Raw genomic sequence first — 21605 nt, forward strand, 5'->3', positions numbered from 1 at the left:
TTCATCCTCCTTTCAGAAATCACATAGCAAATAAGTGTACGAAAACATTTAATTTCAGTATAGAACACCTTTGTTATGTTATCATAAGCACTAAAAGCTTATTTTTATAAAAGATGTTTAAAACATTTCATTCGAAATTATTATGAAAATAGCATTTGAAACTTTCGTGTACAAACTGCGCGATCATCAAACTTCAAAAATCATATATTTCGATTATAATCTCTATATAAAGTAATACAATTTAGTTTTCATGTTTTAATTTACTCTTGTATTGTACGTATAAATAATACCTATTATAATATATCTCATCTAAAAATAAATCCGGCAAAAGTGAAGACGTAAATAAAAGTGATTTCAAAGTAGATTGGTAGGACGATACGCGGCCAAATTTTTCTTTTTTATTTAACTAACCTGAACAGAATACAAAAAGATGTAATCGATGCATTTATTCTACACAACGTTCCATGGCTTTGGTGGAGTGCGAATTAAGGTGTATAGGTTTCTATGCCAGGACCATTGTTTTGCAGATTTTTGAAGCTTTAAAATGCTACAAACGCTTTGAATGCTTACACGTTATGTCCCAGATCAAAAAACAATTTACTTTGATGTTTGTCTTAACTGAAAAGTACGTGAGGTTAAAACAAAAGGCGGCAGTGAGTGAGGTTACGATCATGAACATCGGACACGCTATGGCATAAACTATACATGCTAAGAATATCAATAGCCCACAAATTCGGACTGACGAATAAGTGGATTTGATTCAACTGAGCTGACCCAGTTCGTTTGAAAGGGCACAGTTGATTTTATTCCATGTTCTACTGAACTCCCTACTAACTACAAAAGTTTCTAATGCTAAATTTTATCATATATTAAAACTTTTTTTAACATTATTCGAATTTATTATAATATAATTTTCTTATTTTAATAGTATTTTCATATGTCAAGTCTCTAATTATGCGAATATAAAAACAATGTTATTAACATTGCTTTCAACGACTACAATATTTCATTATTTAATAACATACTTAATTACACTATAAATTAATTAATACAGATTCTTTCAACCTTGTCATAACATCGCCGCGATTACATTTCTGTGACGACCATAATGAAGGATATTGAATAATACTTTTTTATTCAAGATCATCTCGCCTAATCTAATGATAAATGATGATAAAATTCAATATGATTTTAAGTGCGGCGCAATTCTTCTATCGAAATACCAATTTGCGTCATTTCTCTCTTCACTCCTAACTTAGTTATGTCACCCAACGCATTCATTTTACATATCATACCCATATCATACCATGTCAAATTATTAAAAAATTAATGTGATTTTTATTAAAAAAAGAAGTATTTTCGTACATCTTAAGAGTTAACGTTTCACATTTATATAATAATTTACGCAGCTGTCTCCTTGACAATTTTACAACTTAAACTACGATATAGATACAATATGTTAGGCGTTTTAGCGCTTTAATATGTCGTAAATCCTTTTCACTCCTAAATTCCCAATAAAGACAACAGATGTGTCTACTGCGCATCGAATTTTAGCCCAGACAGACTTTAGGTATTTTATAATAAAATAGTCTCTAGCTAGAAATGATAGCTTGCTTAAAGTACCCTACAATAACAATAAAAGGCCAAGTTATCCTTGAAATCAGCATGTAAACTACATTTAAATAGCAAAAAGTAAATAATATAAAGCAGACCGTATGTACAATAATAATAATATCTGTTCATTTTTTAATACAAATAAAAAATCCTTCTGTACTAATTCATGTAAATATTATGTAGTACAATTATCTACATATATATTTACTAATATTAATAGATTTAAAGTTGTGCGATGAGAAAACTGTAGAGGGTCATTGTGAAAATAAATATTTTTAAGAACAACAATATACATATATTAGCAAATATATTTTTGTAAGTACAAATACAAGGCATGAAAAAGACAATTTGAAGGAAAACAAAATACAATATGAAAAATAATATCCACTTATTGATATGGTCAGACTTCAATTTACATATTGATTACAAAGAAATTTCAATAAGAACCTGTGATCCGGCATAATTAGCTAACTACTATTGCCTACAAACTACGTTCTCGTAGTGTTTACAATGTAAAATTCTTACAAATGAATACATAGAAATTAAAATTTAACAACTTTACTTAATAGTACACTACCAATAAAAGATTCATAATCAAAGCATAAATATTTATCTCTTTACAAACGCCTGCACATCGCAGATTGCAATATAACTTTCGGCGCAATAATTCTCATTAGGCATACCACATTACAAAGGCAATTTTATACAACAAATTATTAAATGGATTTGTTGTTAAAGTAAAACTCAGACAGTTAAAAATACCTAAAATAAGACGACAATATGAAAATGACTACTGAAATCAGCTATTATTCTCCCTATTGAGCAAATCAGTAACAATAACAGTAATAATAGGGAGTCTTGAACCACTCAGTTACAACTTCATTGTTGGAAACAAACTCCTTGACAGTAGGCAGAGACCGACGCATGACTGAAATTATACTAGTAAATACAGCGTATTTACGGAATTTGACGACCTACGTGATGTAGCGGTTCAACACACTGCCTTTCTTTTCGATGGTTCCGGGTTCATTCCCCACACAATACTAATATTATGTATTCGTGAATGGATATATATCCATGCATACATATATATGTCTGTACTAGATTTTGTTTGCGGCTTCATTCCCATTTGACATTCGATTTCACGCGGGAAACACTTATCCGGCTTAATACCAAATTATGAAATAAAAACGTTACTTTATCTAATAAATTAAACCTAGTTTTCAAATTACGATTGTAACTGCATTCGGAATTTAGATATTAGATTTTTAATTATTGTTTTAAAACGTCACCAAAATGGCGCAGCTAGAGAAATGAGACAATAATATTTAGAAATCGATTGTGTAAAATGCTCCACCCAACAGACAGATTGAGTAACTCATATTCAGAAATAGACACGACGACACTGATGCATTGTGTCAATATTACTATTGCTATTCAGTATTCGGGTATTACATACTCCTTAAAAATCTAAATCTTGATTTTATTTCACAAACTAGTGTTTGAGTCTGAATTGACCAGAATAAAAAGTAGCCTATGTCCTTCTCCATCCCAAATAATACGTGTACACCGAAATTTCATGACGATTGCTCGATATATAATTTGTATTTTTTTATATTATAATATTAATATGTTAAATAACAAAAATGAAACATAAAAGATAACACAAAATTTTAAAATAATAATAATAAAAAAAATTAGTGTTAACTACTACCACATCGTCATTCATAAGAAAAATAATTATAAATAAAGTACGTATAATAAAATTAACTAACATGACGACAGAGATTTTTTATCAACTTTCAAAAAGAAGAAGATTCTCAATTCTGTATTTTTTTATGTTTGTTACCTCATAACTCCGTCAGTTCTAAATCGATTTAGGTTTTTTTTTAAAGGGTATACTTACAAATTGGTCCCACAATAATTATCAAATTTATCAAAATAACTTCAGTAGCTAATTTTTATAACTGTTATAATTGAAATAAGTATTTTTTTTTGTGGATACAGATTTTAAACATTTATTGTAAACATTTGAAGTTTTCCTGAAGAGTATTTTTTACTATATTTATTACTACCAAATCCTAAACCAATATTGTTTATCGTACGTTGTTCACTTAGGATCTATCCCACTCCTCTATACAAATTGCACATAAATCTGTCGGTAAATACAATTTCATTACAGTACACATAAGGAAGAATAAGACGCCAAACATCGCTATCTTATTTCTACTCATACAATTCGTAACTATAATAAATCAATCAAAAGATTCGTTTGCTATTTCTCTAGGTAGACAGTTTTGACATGCAAATAAATCGCACTAATTATTTTGTCCTAAAACTAGAACACCCTGTGTTATGAGGAACCAGGCGACGAATAAATGTATGCAGAACCCAGAACAGAACCGATTTGAAAAAAATTTTTTCCTATATTGGCCGGACCGCGATTCAAACACAGAATCTCATTTGTGCAAAGCAACATGCGTACCACTGCATCAGAGAGGTCAACAATCTACATTATTGGTGTTTATAAATGTAAATATTTCTTTACAGGTGTCGCTGATGGTAGCTTCAGCTACCGAAGCTCCACCAACAAAGGACAAACCAGAACCGACAGAGACACGACAAGGCCGGCAGTACGAATATAGTCCATATGCGCAAGGGAAAGAGGTTGTAGTGGATATACAAGACGATGAGAAAAATCAGTACTACGAAACGAATTACGATACGAGTTAGTATATAATAATTTTAAGTAATATATAACACGATATTCGTGGTGGTTCACTTTCCATTAAGTAGGTTGTTTGCCTATTTGTCATTCTAAGGATTAATTATTAAGAAATATTTTTTTATTATTATTTGATAGAGGTGTAAGAGACGACTAAGGTAATTAATGTTCGAGGAATATACAGCAGCGTCTCTCTTAAAACATCATCAAAGTCTAATTGCAGTTGCCAACCCGCCTATTAAGCGTGCCAACTATTGGCGAAACTACCCAATAAGGGAAAGCCTATGCTCGGCAATGGAAAGTTAACGGCTAATATAATAAAATAAATATAAATTAAAACAAAATCTGTATATAACTCACATACTATCTGAGGACACAGCAGTACCAGCATCGTTTAAATCGCTTAATAAAGCAAACATAATAGTACTTTTTTCCATTGTTGTCGTACGATTAAAAAACGCAATGTATTTTATTCTTCTATCCGAAAACAATTCAAGTTAGATAAATATGACAGTTAAGGTTATTGTTAACTGCTAAATTTACGAATCAATTTGAAACGACTTTCGTCTTTTTGACTAATTTCACAAATTAGATGAAAATAGTAAGTAATAAAGATTTTATTATTTCCCAGACGCTTACGGTTTTGGATACGACGTTGGTCCAAATGGTCAATTCCATCACGAAAACCGCGGGCCGGATGGTGTGACATACGGCTGTTATGGTTACGTTGATACCGAAGGATTCCTCCGAGCAACGCATTATGTGGCCGACAGCCACGGATATAGAGTAGTGGAGCCCGAAAAACCTGTAGAAGTATACCCGGATCAGAAATACGAGTATGACGAACAGTAAGTTGAAACCTTATACAAATGTATTTTTTAAAGAGTTGCTCATGGTTTACCTACGCAATAAAAATACATAAGTGATTTAGTAAAATAATAAGAATAGAAAGCACATAATCAATTGTTATATTAAATACTCAATCCGAAGATTTTATCTAAGAATTAATCTTTCGCATTCCAATTTCATACCAAAACTTTTCATTTCTCCACCAAACTTTCATTTTCACGCACAATTACTACGTTAATCTGACAAAAGTTATGGGTATGATTACCTATGATATTTCTTTTCCTCCCGCTGTAGCAAGTTAATTAGCTAGCAAATTAATCATATAGATTCCTCCTTGCTTTTATTTATATTCAAATAAAAGTAACCTTTCTGTCCTGTCCTGTCCTTTTACGAATGAAATAGAAAACATTTTTCAGACGGGGATGTATTGTATAAATAATCAATCGACTTACGTGTACGAGTATCGTAAAACCCGTGCGAAAACCAAATAAATACACAATGTACCTATTTATTTTTCGTTCAGTATCCTGAGTTATTTTATTTATACTAACTATAAAATAGTACCCAACCGTGAACCGTGTTTAAGCTACACAGTAAATATAAATTCAAAATAAACTTTGTCATCGCTAAGAAAAATTTAATCAATAAAAAGGTATTAAACGTTAAATAAAAGAAAAAAGAATACTTATATTGCATTAAATATTCTTAATTAGGTTTATATTCTCTTACAAAACTATAATTATTTTACAGATCTCAACCAACGGAGAAAGTACCAGGTCAAATTATAGCATGGGAAAAGTTATACTTCCCTAAAGGTTGTGGACGCACTCCAGGCGGAGTCCCGGCAAAACCTTTACCCCCGGGTCCGCCAAAACCACCGCGACCACCCACCGATAGCAGTGGACAGACGAGCAATCCTAAACCTGGTGTTATAACCCCTGGCGAAGGTATCTATTATTACGGAATATTATATTTAAATTCTTCACTGTTGCATACTAATAGAATAAGTTTTTGCAACTAAAATACGTTGGATAGAAATGGCATATTGCTATCAATATATATTTTTCAACTATTATTTCTCACCTTCAAGGAGTTGACTCTCCCGCTTAACCGTTGCTGACAATCAACTACATAAAAATAAGACTACAAACATGACAAAATTTCAAGCAAAAACGACGATTGATATTTTTGAGACTTATGATGAATTAACAAAAGAATTTTATATGTTAGCTCATAATAATAGCAATTTTACGCCCCTAGGCTATTTTCTTTTAAATTATTTATTTGGCAATCGGATAAAAAAATTAAACCACTTTTTACGTAGTATTTATATAAAACACTGTCGTTCTAAATTTATTAACATTATGAAATTAACATAATGAAATTATATTATTACAGGCGGTTCGGGTGGTGCCGGTGGTGGTCCCGGTGGTCCCGGCGGACCAGGCGGCCCTGGAGGCCCTTCCGGACCAGGAGGACCCGGTGGACCTAACGGCCCAGGGGGGCCCGGAGGACCAAATGGGCCTAATGGCCCCGGAGGCCCCAGCGGCCCAAGCGGACCAGGAGGTGGACAATGTATGTCAACATACAACTTAAGCACTCAACCAATTGTCCATTATATGTGGCATCATACATGTTATAGATGAAAAAGTACATAGGTTACTTTTTATCTCGCTCAATGAATTTTTTTTTTTAATTAACACAGGCACTCGATCTAAGTATTCAATAATAACTAGTTATTAATAATAGTAGTGTCATTTCAGACTCTCTAAACCGAACTTTAAAATGTAAAAATATTAATGTAAAAATTTTTAATATTATAAAAAATAGATTAAAAAAAATAAACCAGATAAATAATAGATAAATAAATTTTATCTGGGAAATGAGTTTACCTGTAATTGTATTCAAATATTTGCTATATAGCTATATTTCAATCTAAAAATACAAAAGATTTTCTAAGACCTTATATTTCATTCAAATAACTGCGGTTACAACCGCAATATACAACAAGTGGGCCTAACAAAATCACAAAAACTTGATGGTTATATAGATTGGGACAATTTATAGTGACCATTATTTATTTTATACCATTGTCGTGTAAAATAACACTTTTACAATCGTTTCACGATTCAAACGATCCCAAATACAATACCGTTGCCCTAAAATTCCTAACTAATCAAAACTAAAAAAGAGGAAAGATTTAATTTTTTATTTGTAATAGATAAACAAAAATAATACCTAGTTAACTAATTATTAAAGTTCTTTCATCTGTAGAAAGCTACATTGTCAGCGAGTGTCATAAGTAGACAAGTAAAGATTTATTTACATATTTATAGGATAATTTTGAATTAAAAATAATTTCTAATTTGCCATTTTAAATTGAATATTTAAAATGGCAAATTAGTTGGCGCTTATGGACATGAACAGTATCATGGACATATATAGATAGATAGATAATTTTTATTATCGGTAATAATATTGAAAAAAAAAATCAACAATAAAAAGAAAAGAAAAAACAATTCATTTTGCTGGTAATAGGAGCTGTTGCTCTATATGTACAACTCCAGCGAGATGTACCTATATAACACTGATTTTCAGGCGGCCTCTTTATATAAAATTATACTGTGACATATAGATATATGTTTATTATTTTTTTTTTTTAGGGCAAGGTGGCTATCCTGGATCTCCAGGTACGCCCGGCACCCCAGGCACCCCCGGCTCCCCCGGAACTCCAGGAGGACCAGGTATATATGTATATTATGTTTCCAATATAAATAAATTTACCCTTACAGATTAGTATATCAATGAATATATATAGTCCTAATATACTAGTCAAAATATACATAAATGACAGTTATACTTGTGTACAACTATAAAAATTATTTATATAACTATTACTCCGAATAAATACGCATATATGTATTTAGAAGGGGGACCGCGTGAAAACCATTTCTGAACAATTTTTTGTAATTATTTTTCCAATTAATTTTTTACACAGCAATATCTACTTGTTTTATACAATTTAGTCTTCTGCCGACTACTATCTACCTACTCTTTCTTTACCTTGACAGCATAGTTTCTTAAATTCCCTTTTTTATTTTCTCAACTGATAGATTAATAACAATATAATATTACCTCAGGTGGACCTGGCGGCCCCGGTAGCGGTGGTTACTATCCTGGATATCCTGGTTCCTCGGGTACACCTGGAACACCCGGCTCTCCTGGGACACCCGGGTCTCCCGGAACACCTGGTACTCCAGGTTCTCCCGGCACTCCAGGCTCTCCTGGCACACCAGGCACACCAGGTCAACCCGGATATTATCCTGGACAAAGCGGTTCACCAGGTGGCCCAGGTATTTTTGATATTATCAGTTATTATTATTCTATCACTAAATTGTTACGACGATTACTCACCAGCAGTTCCCTGTGCAAGCTAGTCCAACAGATTTTCAGGTCAAATTCTTTGGAAAGCATGAAAATAATAAATAAAATGTAACACAATCACTACAATCGCTTAATCCTGAAAAAATATACCAAGTTATGATAAACCATATTCTCAACCGAACATTTAAGAACACAAACCTAAACAAGCATGCCTGAGCGAATTTAGAAAAGATTTTATTTTAAATTGAACACAAATCGAACACAAAACATCACTTAGGCGAAGCAACGATCCTACTATACACCAGAGGTTGTCAAAATATCAATTCCTAGCTATAGCTACGAATATATTTTCAAACGCGGAAGCGTGTCAAGCCAAGTACTGACGACGCATCAGCCGTGTGGTTACACAAACACACATTTGAAGCCGCTTTTCACCTCTTAATAACTCAAAATCTATTCAACATAAAAAGATTAAATTTGGTTTATTTATTAAAACCCTTTACATTAACTAGAACCCGAAATATCATAAAAACAGCCCAAACGATTATTCAGTATTTTTATCATTGACTGACTGACATATAGATCAAAAACCCAACCTATTTCCAAATGACCTAAAAAATTTAAATATGGTAACCAGCTAGATAATTATGTGTATACAAAGAAAAAATCAGATCACAGTAAATTATTGATTTGAAATATATTCCCATTTACGTTCTTTTTAAACGTAGCGCCTATCAAAATTACAATAGCAAAATTTTAACATGTTTCACACCATTTTGTTAAAGTTATGTGTAATTAATAATAATAATCATTATTATAGTCGTCGACGTCAGAAAAATTTAGAAATTATGCTGGCTAAATTCGTCCCGAATACGGACCACTATCCAAATTCGCGCCTCACACGGTGGATGGCGAACACAGAAATGCGAAGCAGGGAAGGAAGAAAGTTTAATGAGTAAAAATGAAATAGTAACCCCACCTGTATTATGAATTAGCCATACAAATATACGCTGATAAGTGAAGATGAAAACAGATCAGTTAGCCCATCGTGACTAATTCCACAAGAATTAACTGTGAATGTTTCCAAAAGCAACCGCCTGAAAGTCAACCCAATAGCGTATCTTGCCAGCAATGGAGCTTTTAGACCCCGCTACTAATATTGCTTTTCCCCCTGGGAAGGAAAAGTAGGTGAACCGACCTTATAAACGCAAGCGTCCTCATTCTGTCCGGTTGTCTCTCGAAATTTTACCTATAAAATGTCAATTATACTTAATCATTAATTTATTAAATTTGCAGATCATTTCTGAAAGTTGAATAATTCTAATTTCTTAACAAAATTAATGATATCTTCGAAAACGTAAATGTGAAAAGGGGAACCAATTAAATATTAAAAATATAACTTCTTATTTGAACAGTTGAATTATTTACATAGAGCAAATAATCTAAAATAAATTGAAGCTCAAGATTTGACTTGGCTAGTTTTAGTTAATTTTAAATAGCAAACATTGTAGTAACAAAAAAATAAAAGAAATTGTTTTTTTTTTAATTTATTTTAGTATATTGTAACTTTATCAATAAATGTCAAGATTATCTATGGAATTGATACTCATTTAGGTTGCAAGTTTTTTGTCAGTAAACTTGACAACCATGCATGTTTTTAATAGTAAATTGCCTCCCTTTTCATATTTATTTTTTGTTAGGATATTTAGTAATTAACAAAATTCATGAAGGGTGCATAAAGATGTATTTTAATATAGTTTCTTTTAAGAAAGTTGTTCAGTTTCATCAACACTATATTACTACTCGTTAATCGAAACTTTATATTTTAAAAAAGCAAGATATTATTTTTTGTTTGTAATAGATAAACTCACAAAACTCTGGACCGATTTAAAAAATTCTTTCACATATTGAAAGCTACATTATCGGCGAGTAACATGCACTATGTATATTTTATTTACAAAAAAGAAGCCGGAGCGGGTCATTAATTTAATAATAATAATAATTTAATTTGCAATAATTTTGAGTATAAAACATTTGATCTTATAAATTAAAAGTACCTTACAAAGTCTACTTAGGTCAAGCATGTAAATATTGAAAATAAAAATTACAATAATTTAATTTAAACAATTTTTGTAGCATTTAAACATTACGAAATTATATAATAATAAAATAACATTAATTAAAATATTAAGGAATGTAATACAATTTAATTTATTCAGTCGATTAGTTTAAATAGTCAAAATAAATAATATAACAATTGGATATCAGATGGTCAACAATAAAAATGAGATGTACTAATATAAAATACTTCAAATGATATACTATTAAATTTTTAAGGAGGTCCAGGTGGTCCTGGTGGACCCACTGGCCCGCCCGGCAGCTACTACCCAGGCCAGCCCGGAACTCCCGGCTCACCGGGTACACCTGGCACACCAGGCACACCAGGCTCCCCAGGCGGCCCAGGTAATTTAAATAACATGTTAGTCTGAACCAACTTTAATACGATCTTGAGCCTCAATAGAATAATATCATAGCCACAAATATACAGTCACAGTGTATTTTGTGATATCCATAAAGCTATTCATGTCTAATGGCAACAATTACCACTTTTCGTCGAATGAGTCAACAGATTGTTTGTTTGTATTGTATAAAAATTGTTAATACATAACTCTAGAGTTAATACTAATGTTATAAACTGAAATTGGTTTTCAACAAAATTTTGTTATTGTGTTTATGGACCGATGCACGAACTTTATTTGCACTTATCCATAGATTATATGAATTGTATGAATAACTTTATTACCAGGCGGTCCAGGCGGCCCCGGCGGACCTGGCGGACCTGGTGGTCCACCAGGCAGTTATTACCCGGGACAACCAGGTACTCCAGGCTCTCCAGGCTCTCCAGGTAGTCCCGGAACTCCAGGTGGTCCAGGTGATTAATTTTATTGTAATGTTATCCTGGTTACGTTAAAATATGAATGTTTTTAAATGTAATAAATTATATCCTTAATTTATTAATTATAGATACTCTTGTTAGTGCATAATTACAAACTCATAATCATCGTTTGTATAGACACTTTAATACAATACAATTGAATTTAATGACTTGTGAATTCGCATCGCTGGGATATATTGATTGATCGTTATAAAAAGTAAACTGCCCTTCTACAGAGGGAGACTTTGTACAAAAGTCGTTTGCTTGGGTACCTCTTGGGACAGAGGTATCCAAGCAAACGACTTTCGTGTTTCAACCATGAAGCAGTTGTGTTTTCATGGCTGTGTTTCGGTTTGAAGAGTGGGATATGGCGTGAATTTACAGGGTACAGAGGAATAACACCTGAGTCCTCAGAAATGGCAACGCATGGGGGGTATCATGGACGAATCAGTATACTCTGTTATGTCCATGGTACTGCTCATGTCTATAGGCGACGGTTACCACTTTCCATCAAGTGTGCCGTCAGCTTGTTTGCCATTCTAAGTCGTATAAAAAAAATACATACGTAAATACTAGAATAAGTGTATACATAACAATTGGTCGTGATATTAAGGCACTAAGAGGTCATTAAGAAAACAAACTCACGTTATCTTTATATTATCAGAATAATATTATAGAGTGTATAATATTATCAGAATTTATATATAAAAATATTGATAAAGATGAAAATCTTATCCTTACTAGGTGCATACAACTTTTTATAATAATTAAATGTTATATAATATTAAATGTAAGAAATACGAAAATTGTATGGATAGATGTTTGTTACTATTTCACGCAAAAATTACTAAACGGATTTAAATAAAATTTGGTACGCGGATGCGTTATACCCTTCCTAACTTAGCTCACATTATGGACTGCTTTACGTGGGCGAAACCGCGAGTTACAGCCAGTATAATCATAAAATATATACACACACATAAACCATGTCTCATATATAGCAAAAGTAGTATTAACAAAATATATCCAATCCAGGCGGCCCCGGTGGCCCCGGTGGTCCTGGAAGCTCATCAGGCAGTTACTATCCCGGACAACCAAGCACACCAGGCTCTCCCGGCGGCCCCGGTGGACCAGGTAAACTATATTTTTTATTATCATTAACATAATAAGTTAATGAGGACAGAAGATGCTCTTTTAATCTGCTCTCGAAAACATTCAGTAATTAACTTTCGTGAATGTGTAGTGGAAGAGAATTCTAGTCGCATGAACCGTAAATGATCTAATATATCATTTTCTTCTTTTAACGTGATAATTTTAGTTTACCAGTTCCATACTTCTTATTAAAAGGTAAAACTGTTAATTAAAAATATTAGATACGGATATTCATTCCCTTATAGGAGGTGCTGGGCAACCAGGGCAACCAGGATATCCTGGTCAACCAGGATACCCAGGGCAGCCAGGTCAACCCGGTAGGCCAGGACAACCAGGCCAGCCAGGATACCCCGGACAACCAGGACAACCCGGTGGACCAGGACAGCCAGGGCAACCAGGTCAACCCGGGGGGCCAGGACAACCAGGGCAGCCAGGATACCCAGGACAGCCAGGCCAACCAGGTCAACCCGGTGGGCCAGGACAACCAGGGCAGCCAGGATACCCAGGACAGCCAGGCCAACCAGGACCCGGTGGGCCAGGGCAACCAGGCCAACCAGGTAAACCCGGTGTGCCAGGACAACCAGGCCAACCAGGCAATCCCGGTGTGCCAGGACAACCAGGACAGCCAGGATATCCAGGACAGCCAGGCCAACCAGGTGGGCCAGGACAACCAGGCCAACCAGGACAACCCGGTGGGCCAGGACAACCAGGACAACCAGGATACCCAGGACAGCCAGGCCAACCAGGTGGGCCAGGACAGCCGGGCCAGCCAGGGTACCCAGGACAACCAGGACAACCCGGTGGGCCAGGACAACCAGGGCAGCCAGGATATCCAGGACATCCAAGCCAACCAGGTGGGCCAGGACAGCCAGGCCAACCAGGGTACCCAGGACAACCAGGAAAACCCGGTGTGCCAGGACAACCAGGACAGCCAGGCCATCCAGGTGGGCCAGGACAACCGGGCCAGCCAGGGTACCCAGGACAACCAGGACAACCCGGTGGGCCAGGACAACCAGGACAGCCAGGATATCCAGGACAGCCAGGCCAACCAGGTGGGCCAGGACAACCAGGCCAACCAGGATATCCAGGGCAACCAGGACAACCCGGTGGGCCAGGACAACCAGGACAACCAGGCACACCCGGTGTGTCAGGACAACCAGGACAGCCAGGATATCCAGGACAGCCAGGCCAACCAGGTGGGCCAGGACAACCAGGCCAACCAGGACAACCCGGTGGGCCAGGACAACCAGGACAACCAGGATACCCAGGACAGCCAGGCCAACCAGGTGGGCCAGGACAGCCGGGCCAGCCAGTGTACCCAGGACAACCAGGACAACCCGGTGGGCCAGGACAACCAGGGCAGCCAGGATATCCAGGACAGCCAAGCCAACCAGGTGGGCCAGGACAGCCAGGCCAACCAGGGTACCCAGGACAACCAGGACAACCCGGTGTGCCAGGACAACCAGGACAGCCAGGCCATCCAGGTGGGCCAGGACAACCGGGCCAGCCAGGGTACCCAGGACAACCAGGACAACCCGGTAGGCCAGGACAACCAGGACAGCCAGGATATCCAGGACAGCCAGGCCAACCAGGTGGGCCAGGACAGCCAGGCCAACCAGGGTACCCAGGACAACCAGGACAACCCGGTGGGCCAGGACAACCAGGCCAGCCAGGCTACCCAGGACAGCCAGGACAACCCGGTGGCCCAGGGCAGCCAGGACAACCGGGCCAGCCTGGAAAACCAGGACAGCCAGGACAACCCGGTGGCCCAGGACAACCCGGTGGGCCAGGACAACCAGGCCAGCCAGGATACCCAGGACAACCAGGACAGCCAGGGTATCCAGGACAGCCAGGTCAACCAGGTGGGAGGTCAGGACAACCAAGCCAGCCAGGATACCCAGGACAACCAGGACAACCCGGTGGGCCAGGACAACCAGGACAACCAGGATACCCAGGACAGCCAGGCCAACCAGGTGGGCCAGGACAACCGGGCCAGCCAGGGTACCCAGGACAACCAGGACAACCCGGTGGGCCAGGACAACCAGGACAGCCAGGATATCCAGGACAGCCAGGCCAACCAGGTGGGCCAGGACAGCCCGGCCAACCAGGGTACCCAGGACAACCAGGACAACCCGGTGTGCCAGGACATCCAGGCCAGCCAGGATACCCAGGCCAGCCAGGACTTCCCGGTGGACCAGGACAACCAGGCCAACCAGGACAACCCGGTGGACCAGGACAGCCAGGGCAACCAGGTCAACCCGGTGGGCCAGGACAACCAGGGCAGCCAGGATACCCAGGACAGCCAGGCCAACCAGGTCAACCTGGTGGGCCAGGACAACCAGGCCAGCCAGGATACCCAGGACAACCAGGACAGCCCGGTGGGCCAGGACAACCAGGCCAGCCAGGCTACCCAGGACAGCCAGGACAACCCGGTGGCCCAGGGCAGCCAGGACAACCGGGCCAGCCTGGAAAACCAGGACAGCCAGGACAACCCGGTGGCCCAGGACAACCCGGTGGGCCAGGACAATCAGGCCAGCCAGGATACCCAGGACAACCAGGACAGCCCGGTGGGCCAGGACAACCAGGGCTACCAGGATACCCAGGACAGCCAGGCCAACCAGGTCAACCCGGTGGGCCAGGACAACCAGGCCAGCCAGGCTACCCAGGACAGCCAGGTCAACCCGGTGGCCCAGGGCAGCCAGGACAACCGGGCCAGCCTGGAAAACCAGGACAACCAGGACAACCCGGTGGGCCAGGACAACCAGGCCAGCCAGGATACCCAGGACAACCAGGACAAGGCCAACCAGGACAACCTAGCGGGCCAGTACAACCAGGTCAGCCAGGATACCCAGGACAACCTGGTAAACCAGGACAACCAGGCCAGCCAGGATACCCAGGACAACCTGGACAACCAGGTGGGCCAGGACAACCAGGCCAGCCAGGATATCCAGGACAACCAGGACAAGGCCAACCAGGACAACCTAGCGGGCCAGGACAACCAGCTCAGCCAGGATACCCAGGACAACCTGGTAGGCCAGGACAACCAGGCCAGCCAGGATACCCAGGACACCCTGGACAACCAGGTGGGCCAGGACAACCAGGCCACCCAGGATATCCAGGACAACCAGGACAACCCGGTGGCCCAGGACAACCAGGACAACCAGGATACCCAGGACAGCCAGGCCAACCAGGTGGGCCAGGACAACCAGGCCAGCCAGGACAACCAGGACAGCCAGGACAACCCGGTGGGCCAGGAGAACCAGGACAGACAGGACAACCGGGCCAGCCTGGATACCCAGGACAACCTGGTAGGCCAGGACAACCAGGCCAGCCAGGATACCCAGGACAGCCTGGACAACCAGGTGGGCCAGGACAACCAGGCCAGCCAGGATACCCAGGACAACCTGGTAAGCCAGGACAACCAGGCCAGCCAGGATACCCAGGACAGCCTGGACAACCAGGTGGGCCAGGACAGCCAGGCCAGCCAGGATATCCAGGACAACCAGGACAAGGCCAACCAGGACAACCTAGCGGGCCAGGACAACCTGGTAGGCCAGGACAACCAGGCCAGCCAGGATACCCAGGACACCCTGGACAACCAGGTAGGCCAGGACAACCAGGCCAGCCAGGATATCCAGAACAACCAGGACAACCCGGTGGTCCAGGTCAACCAGGACAACCAGGATACCCAGGACAGCCAGGCCAACCAGGTGGACCAGGACAACCGGGCCAGCCAGGACAACCAGGACAGCCAGGACAACCCGGTGGGCCAGGAGAACCAGGACAGCCAGGACAACCGGGCCAGCCTGGATACCCAGGACAACCTGGTAGGCCAGGACAACCAGGCCAGCCAGGGTACCCAGGACAGCCTGGACAACCAGGTGGGCCAGGGCAACCAGTCCAGCCAGGATACCCAGGACAACCTGGTAAGCCAGGACAACCAGGCCAGCCAGGATACCCAGGACAGCCTGGACAACCAGGTGGGCCAGGACAGCCAGGCCAGCCAGGATATCCAGGACAACCAGGACAACCCGGTGGTCCAGGACAACCAGGACAACCAGGATACCCAGGACAGCCAGGCCAACCAGGTGGGCCAGGACAACCGAGCCAGCCAGGACAACCAGGACAGCCAGGACAACCCGGTGGGCCAGAAGAACCAGGCCAGCCAGGCTACCCAGGACAGCCAGGACAACCCGGCGGGCCAGGACAACCTGGTGAGCCAGGACAGTCAGGCCAGCCAGGTTACCCAGGACAACCAGGTTACCCAGGACAACCCGGTCAACCGGGGTACCCAGGACAACCAGGACAACCAGGTCAACCAGGATATCCAGTACAGCCAGGTCAACCCAGTAGACCAGGTAAACATATATTTTTACATCTTTATATAGAAACAAAAACTACTAGACGGATTTTAACGAAACTTGGTACTATTATTCTTCATACTCCTGGGCAGGTTATAGTATACTTTTCATCACACTACGATCAGTAGGAGCAGAGCAGTGAAGGGAAATGTCAAAAATGTCCACCCGTGCGACGCCGGGACGGACCGCTAGTTAACAGTATTTTATAACATCACCACTGTTTATAAACTGAAACGTAACTAAAAGCAGCAGTATTTCGGTGAATCATCTAATTCAGATGTATTTAATATTATATAATGACATTATATAAATGAATAACAGTAAGAATCACTTACTGTTATTCTTTATTTACTGACAAAATATTTGTAACTTCTACACGCTTATGAAACTTTTGATCGAAGGTAATACAAGAAAAAAACAGTAAAATTAAATTTAAATTTCAATTATTTATACCCACGTCGTCATCCTTGTGAGCGGGATGCGTAACTGACCAAGATAAAAAGTAGCCTCAATACCACATAGTACATGTAGCATATGTCAAATTTTGTAACAATTAGTCAATCCGTTAATGTACCAAGAGATAACAAATAAACAAATTCACTTTCACATATGGGTATAATGTAAGAATTCATTATTTATAGATCACTGTCATTTAAAAGTCGCCTGTTTGTGTTATCCCACGTTTCCATGTCTTTTTATTTGTTGGAGGATCGTGCTATATTACGTTTGTATCTATGGGGTCGTACTTGTAAACTTCTCTTTGTTATTATGGGTGTCGTTTTCTTATTTATTCCAAAAACTTCATTATTTATAGATCACTGTCATTTAAAAGTCGCCTGTTTGTGTTATCCCACGTTTCCATATTATTTTATTTGTTGGAGGATCGTGCTATATTACGTTTGTATCTATGGGTTCGTACTTGTAAACTTCTCTTTGTCATTATGGGTGTCGTTTTCTTGTTTATTCCAAAAACTACTAGCTTGAATTTTTATAAATTTAATAGATACTACCTGAGTTAATTTTATTAATTTCATAATTATACTAATATCAGTTTAGTACACCCATTACGACTAATCGAGCGTTAAAATTGCTATAAATTTATTTCTAATAATAAAAAATCACAAGACTAAGAAAATAACGAGTGCATCGTTATTTTCTTACATTAATTATTTCAATATATTTTTTCAGGCGGAGATTCAGTCGGCGAACCTACTGGAGTCCAACCGCCAAACCAAGTCCCTCCCGGTAGTCAAATGCCACCATTCCCTATCTACGTTATTCCATATCCATTGCCGATCGTGCCAAGTCCTGGATCATGCCCATGCTATCTAGTAAACCCAGGAAAGAACGATTCTACTGCAGTCGCACCAGGTCAAGGAGGAGGAACAGGTCAAGGCCAAGGTCAAGGACAACCAACATATGCGCCATATGGAATAATTGGATTTATCCCAGTAGTATTCGTACCATACTGTCCAGGAAATGGCTCAAGCATGGACACTGCTCAGCAAAATTTCCCTAACGCAGTGCCTGTGTCATACAACTGCGCCCAATGCCAAGCAAATAGAGATGTATACCGTAACTTAGGTAGATGGAATGGTGCCCGAAGTTCAAACTTCGGTGATTTAAAAGTTATAAAGTCACTAAGTGAATTAGAACATCTTCTTAAAAATCAAATAAAACCTAGAAAAAAAGATGTTACTAGAATAAATATGCATCCTAGAATGTTGGATGATAAGAGTAGAACAAGCAAAGATCTGAAAATCTAAACGTCAATGTTTCGTTGTGACACAATGAGATTATAAAAATGGTCGTATTAAGGAATTGATATATAATTTTGAGATTGTCTGATAGCAATTCTTGGACGGTCTCAAAATTTCTCGACCCGTTTATTTATTATCCTGTACGTTTTGGGATGTTTATACATTAATATACTTAAAATGTTTTTATATTGACGTAAATGCGCAACAGTATGTAATATTTACAATTGTAATTTTTGCTATTACAGAAATAGATAAATAACTAAATTTTTATCTCACTTGTGGTCAATTATAACTTTATAAGAGAGAATTTGTTGCCATTGTAGGAAATAAATGAATAAATAAATATTGTCTTTTTATTGTGCTTATTATTATTTCATAAAATAAATTTCTTTCATGAAGTAAATCGTGAATATTTTTAGAAATAGAATTCTAAAAAGAGTTATGAAGAATTTTAATCCAATGTTATAGATAATTATCATGTTAGTATAAACTATCAACCAATTCATTTCTTCCTTTAAAGATTGAACTTATTCAAACTATATTAGCTGAACCTACATCAGAAAATTTTGAAAATCAGTTCTATAAATTATTGAAGCTCATTAATTTCTCTTTCTGTGAGTAAACAAAGTACAAAGATAACATCTTATCTCAAAAATCAATTGAGGGTACCAAAGGTTAATTATACCTAAAGAAGATTTTGAATTTTTAAAAATAAAAGGAAGAATTAATATTTTAAAAAATTTAATGTATGAGATCGTCTAGTTACAATTCTATCATATTATTAAGATAATAAGATAAGCAAATACTTGTCCGTTAATACAATATTGGCTTCTAAAAACATGTTGAATACATACGACGCGGCCATGACTCAAATGCGTCGTCACGGGTCACCGCCATACTCATTAAGAACCTCTACTAGTGAGATGTCAACTTGTAACGTAGTATCACAGATAATATAATACTATACTGGTAGTAATATGTACTTGTATCTAGAGTTGTATATACTTTCTACGTAGGACTTAATTGCTCTATTGGTGTTGACCACACCTAAAAACTATCGACCCACATTTTATAATCACAACAACATTCATATTAATCATACTTTTATAATAGATACATCAATTTAGATGACACAATATAATGGGGTTGAAATTATTAAGGATATATAACTAATCAATAAAAAACTAGAAATGCCCAAAAGATGACTGGCAAATAACACACATTATGTTCGCCTTTTGTACAATAATTATACTTTTTGTAAAATATAGTCACTAAAGAACAAATAAATAGAACTAAATATAATACGAATAGATACGAGTACACGGTTTGAAGGGTGGGATATGGCGTAAATTTACTGGGTACAGAGGAATAACACCTGCGTCCTCAGGAATGGCAACGCATGGGGGGTATCATGGGCGAAACAGTATACTCTGTTATGTCCATGGCACTGCTCATTTCTATAGGCGACGGTTACCACTTTCTATCAGGTAGGCCGTCAGCTTGTTTGCCATTCTAAGTTGTACAAAAAAAAAATGAAAGACAAATGAGGTTTTTTCTTATAGTTAGTTATTTTGCATTTTTTTTTTTCATGATGTATACTCGTATTGTACACAATATTTACAAGTCATAGTAATAAATAAGGGCTAATAAATAGAGGAAGATGAGTCTAACAGTAATTCTTTTTACAATCTCCGATTAGAGTCAAATTCAAGTGAAATTGTAATTTAATAATTGTATTTAATTCTCTATCTCTAAAATAAAAATTTCTATTTGATATTAGAGAGAAATAATTATTCTAGGGACCAGTATAAACTAAATTTTGTATACAATTGCGTCAAAACTGTTTTCCATTTAATACATGAATGAAAATTTATGAATTGGTATCTCAGAATCGGGATGCATCTTAATGCACGCACTTATTTAAAAATGACCAGCGTAAACTCATTGCGCCTTGCCCACTACAGCACAATATTGTCTCATAAATAAAGAACGTTGGTATGGGTCAGTAGTTTGAACAAGAATTACGTTGGTTTCCTTTTCCCTTTAAGTAAACCTCTCATCGTAAAACAACAGCCAGCCTACTTATTACAACACATTGAACATTATTACTTACTCAATTTTGACCGCGAGTGGAAACGCTACATGGTAAAATGTAAGTTTTAATAAAATTTAGTTGAAATCATTATAATAGTAGGACGGTAACATACACATATGTAATAACACTTTTGTACAATATATATCTAATTTCAATATATGTATTATACCTACTTAATATACATATATATATATATATATATATATATATATATATATATATATATATATATATATATATATATATACACTCCTCGCAAAAATTAAGGGAACATAAAAATTTTTAAAATTTTTGGGTGATTTTCAACAGGCTGTATTTCAGTGAAAAATAATCGTACAGGAAATTTAAAAAAAGGGTTTTGAAGCTTGAAAACTCTAGTTTTTAGATTTTTTGGTGAAAAAATTTTTTGAGCTCCGGTTTCCATGCAATTCTTAAACAAAGCTGAAAATAAATTTTTTCTAAATTTTCTAGGTTTCGTTTTTCACTCTATGGGCATGGAAAAATTTTTTCGAGCTATTCCATTATATAAGTCTCTTAGCGTGTTTATTCAGCTTCAAAAATCGCTTTGGATGGCTCAATTACGACCATTTGTCTCCGAGATATCGAACTTTGAATGCAAAAGCATCCTTTTCCATTCAACTGCTAATATCTCTGGAACTACTGGTCGCACAGCAAGCGGGCGCCGAGTTTCTTTATCTGCATAAAATTTCCAATTAAGCACAGTCAAGAG

At 38.2% G+C, this 21605-nt stretch overlaps 1 protein-coding gene across 2 annotated transcripts in view; it reads left to right on the forward strand.

Moving 5' to 3' along the window:
- LOC113511851 (collagen alpha-1(III) chain-like) overlaps positions 1-19136 on the forward strand; it is a 32772-nt gene extending 13636 nt beyond the window's left edge. Inside the window, exons 2-13 of one of the 2 annotated variants that reach the window (XM_052896238.1) lie at positions 4165-4342; positions 4971-5187; positions 5939-6135; positions 6587-6763; positions 7852-7932; positions 8329-8541; positions 10910-11035; positions 11379-11504; positions 12543-12641; positions 12905-13174; positions 13334-17017; positions 18209-19136. In XM_052896238.1, the coding sequence (XP_052752198.1) occupies positions 4165-4342; positions 4971-5187; positions 5939-6135; positions 6587-6763; positions 7852-7932; positions 8329-8541; positions 10910-11035; positions 11379-11504; positions 12543-12641; positions 12905-13174; positions 13334-17017; positions 18209-18786 (5946 nt within the window). In that variant the 3' untranslated portion in view covers positions 18787-19136. Of the gene's footprint in view, positions 1-4164; positions 4343-4970; positions 5188-5938; positions 6136-6586; positions 6764-7851; positions 7933-8328; positions 8542-10909; positions 11036-11378; positions 11505-12542; positions 12642-12904; positions 17018-18208 lie in introns of both variants that reach the window. The other variant, XM_052896232.1, reaches the window with a different exon arrangement.
- The last annotated feature ends 2469 nt before the right edge of the window (positions 19137-21605 follow it).

Source organism: Galleria mellonella, unplaced genomic scaffold (genome assembly GCF_026898425.1).
Source record: "Galleria mellonella isolate WM207_F2 unplaced genomic scaffold, CSIRO_AGI_GalMel_v1 utg117, whole genome shotgun sequence".
Classification (NCBI taxonomy): domain Eukaryota; kingdom Metazoa; phylum Arthropoda; class Insecta; order Lepidoptera; family Pyralidae; genus Galleria; species Galleria mellonella.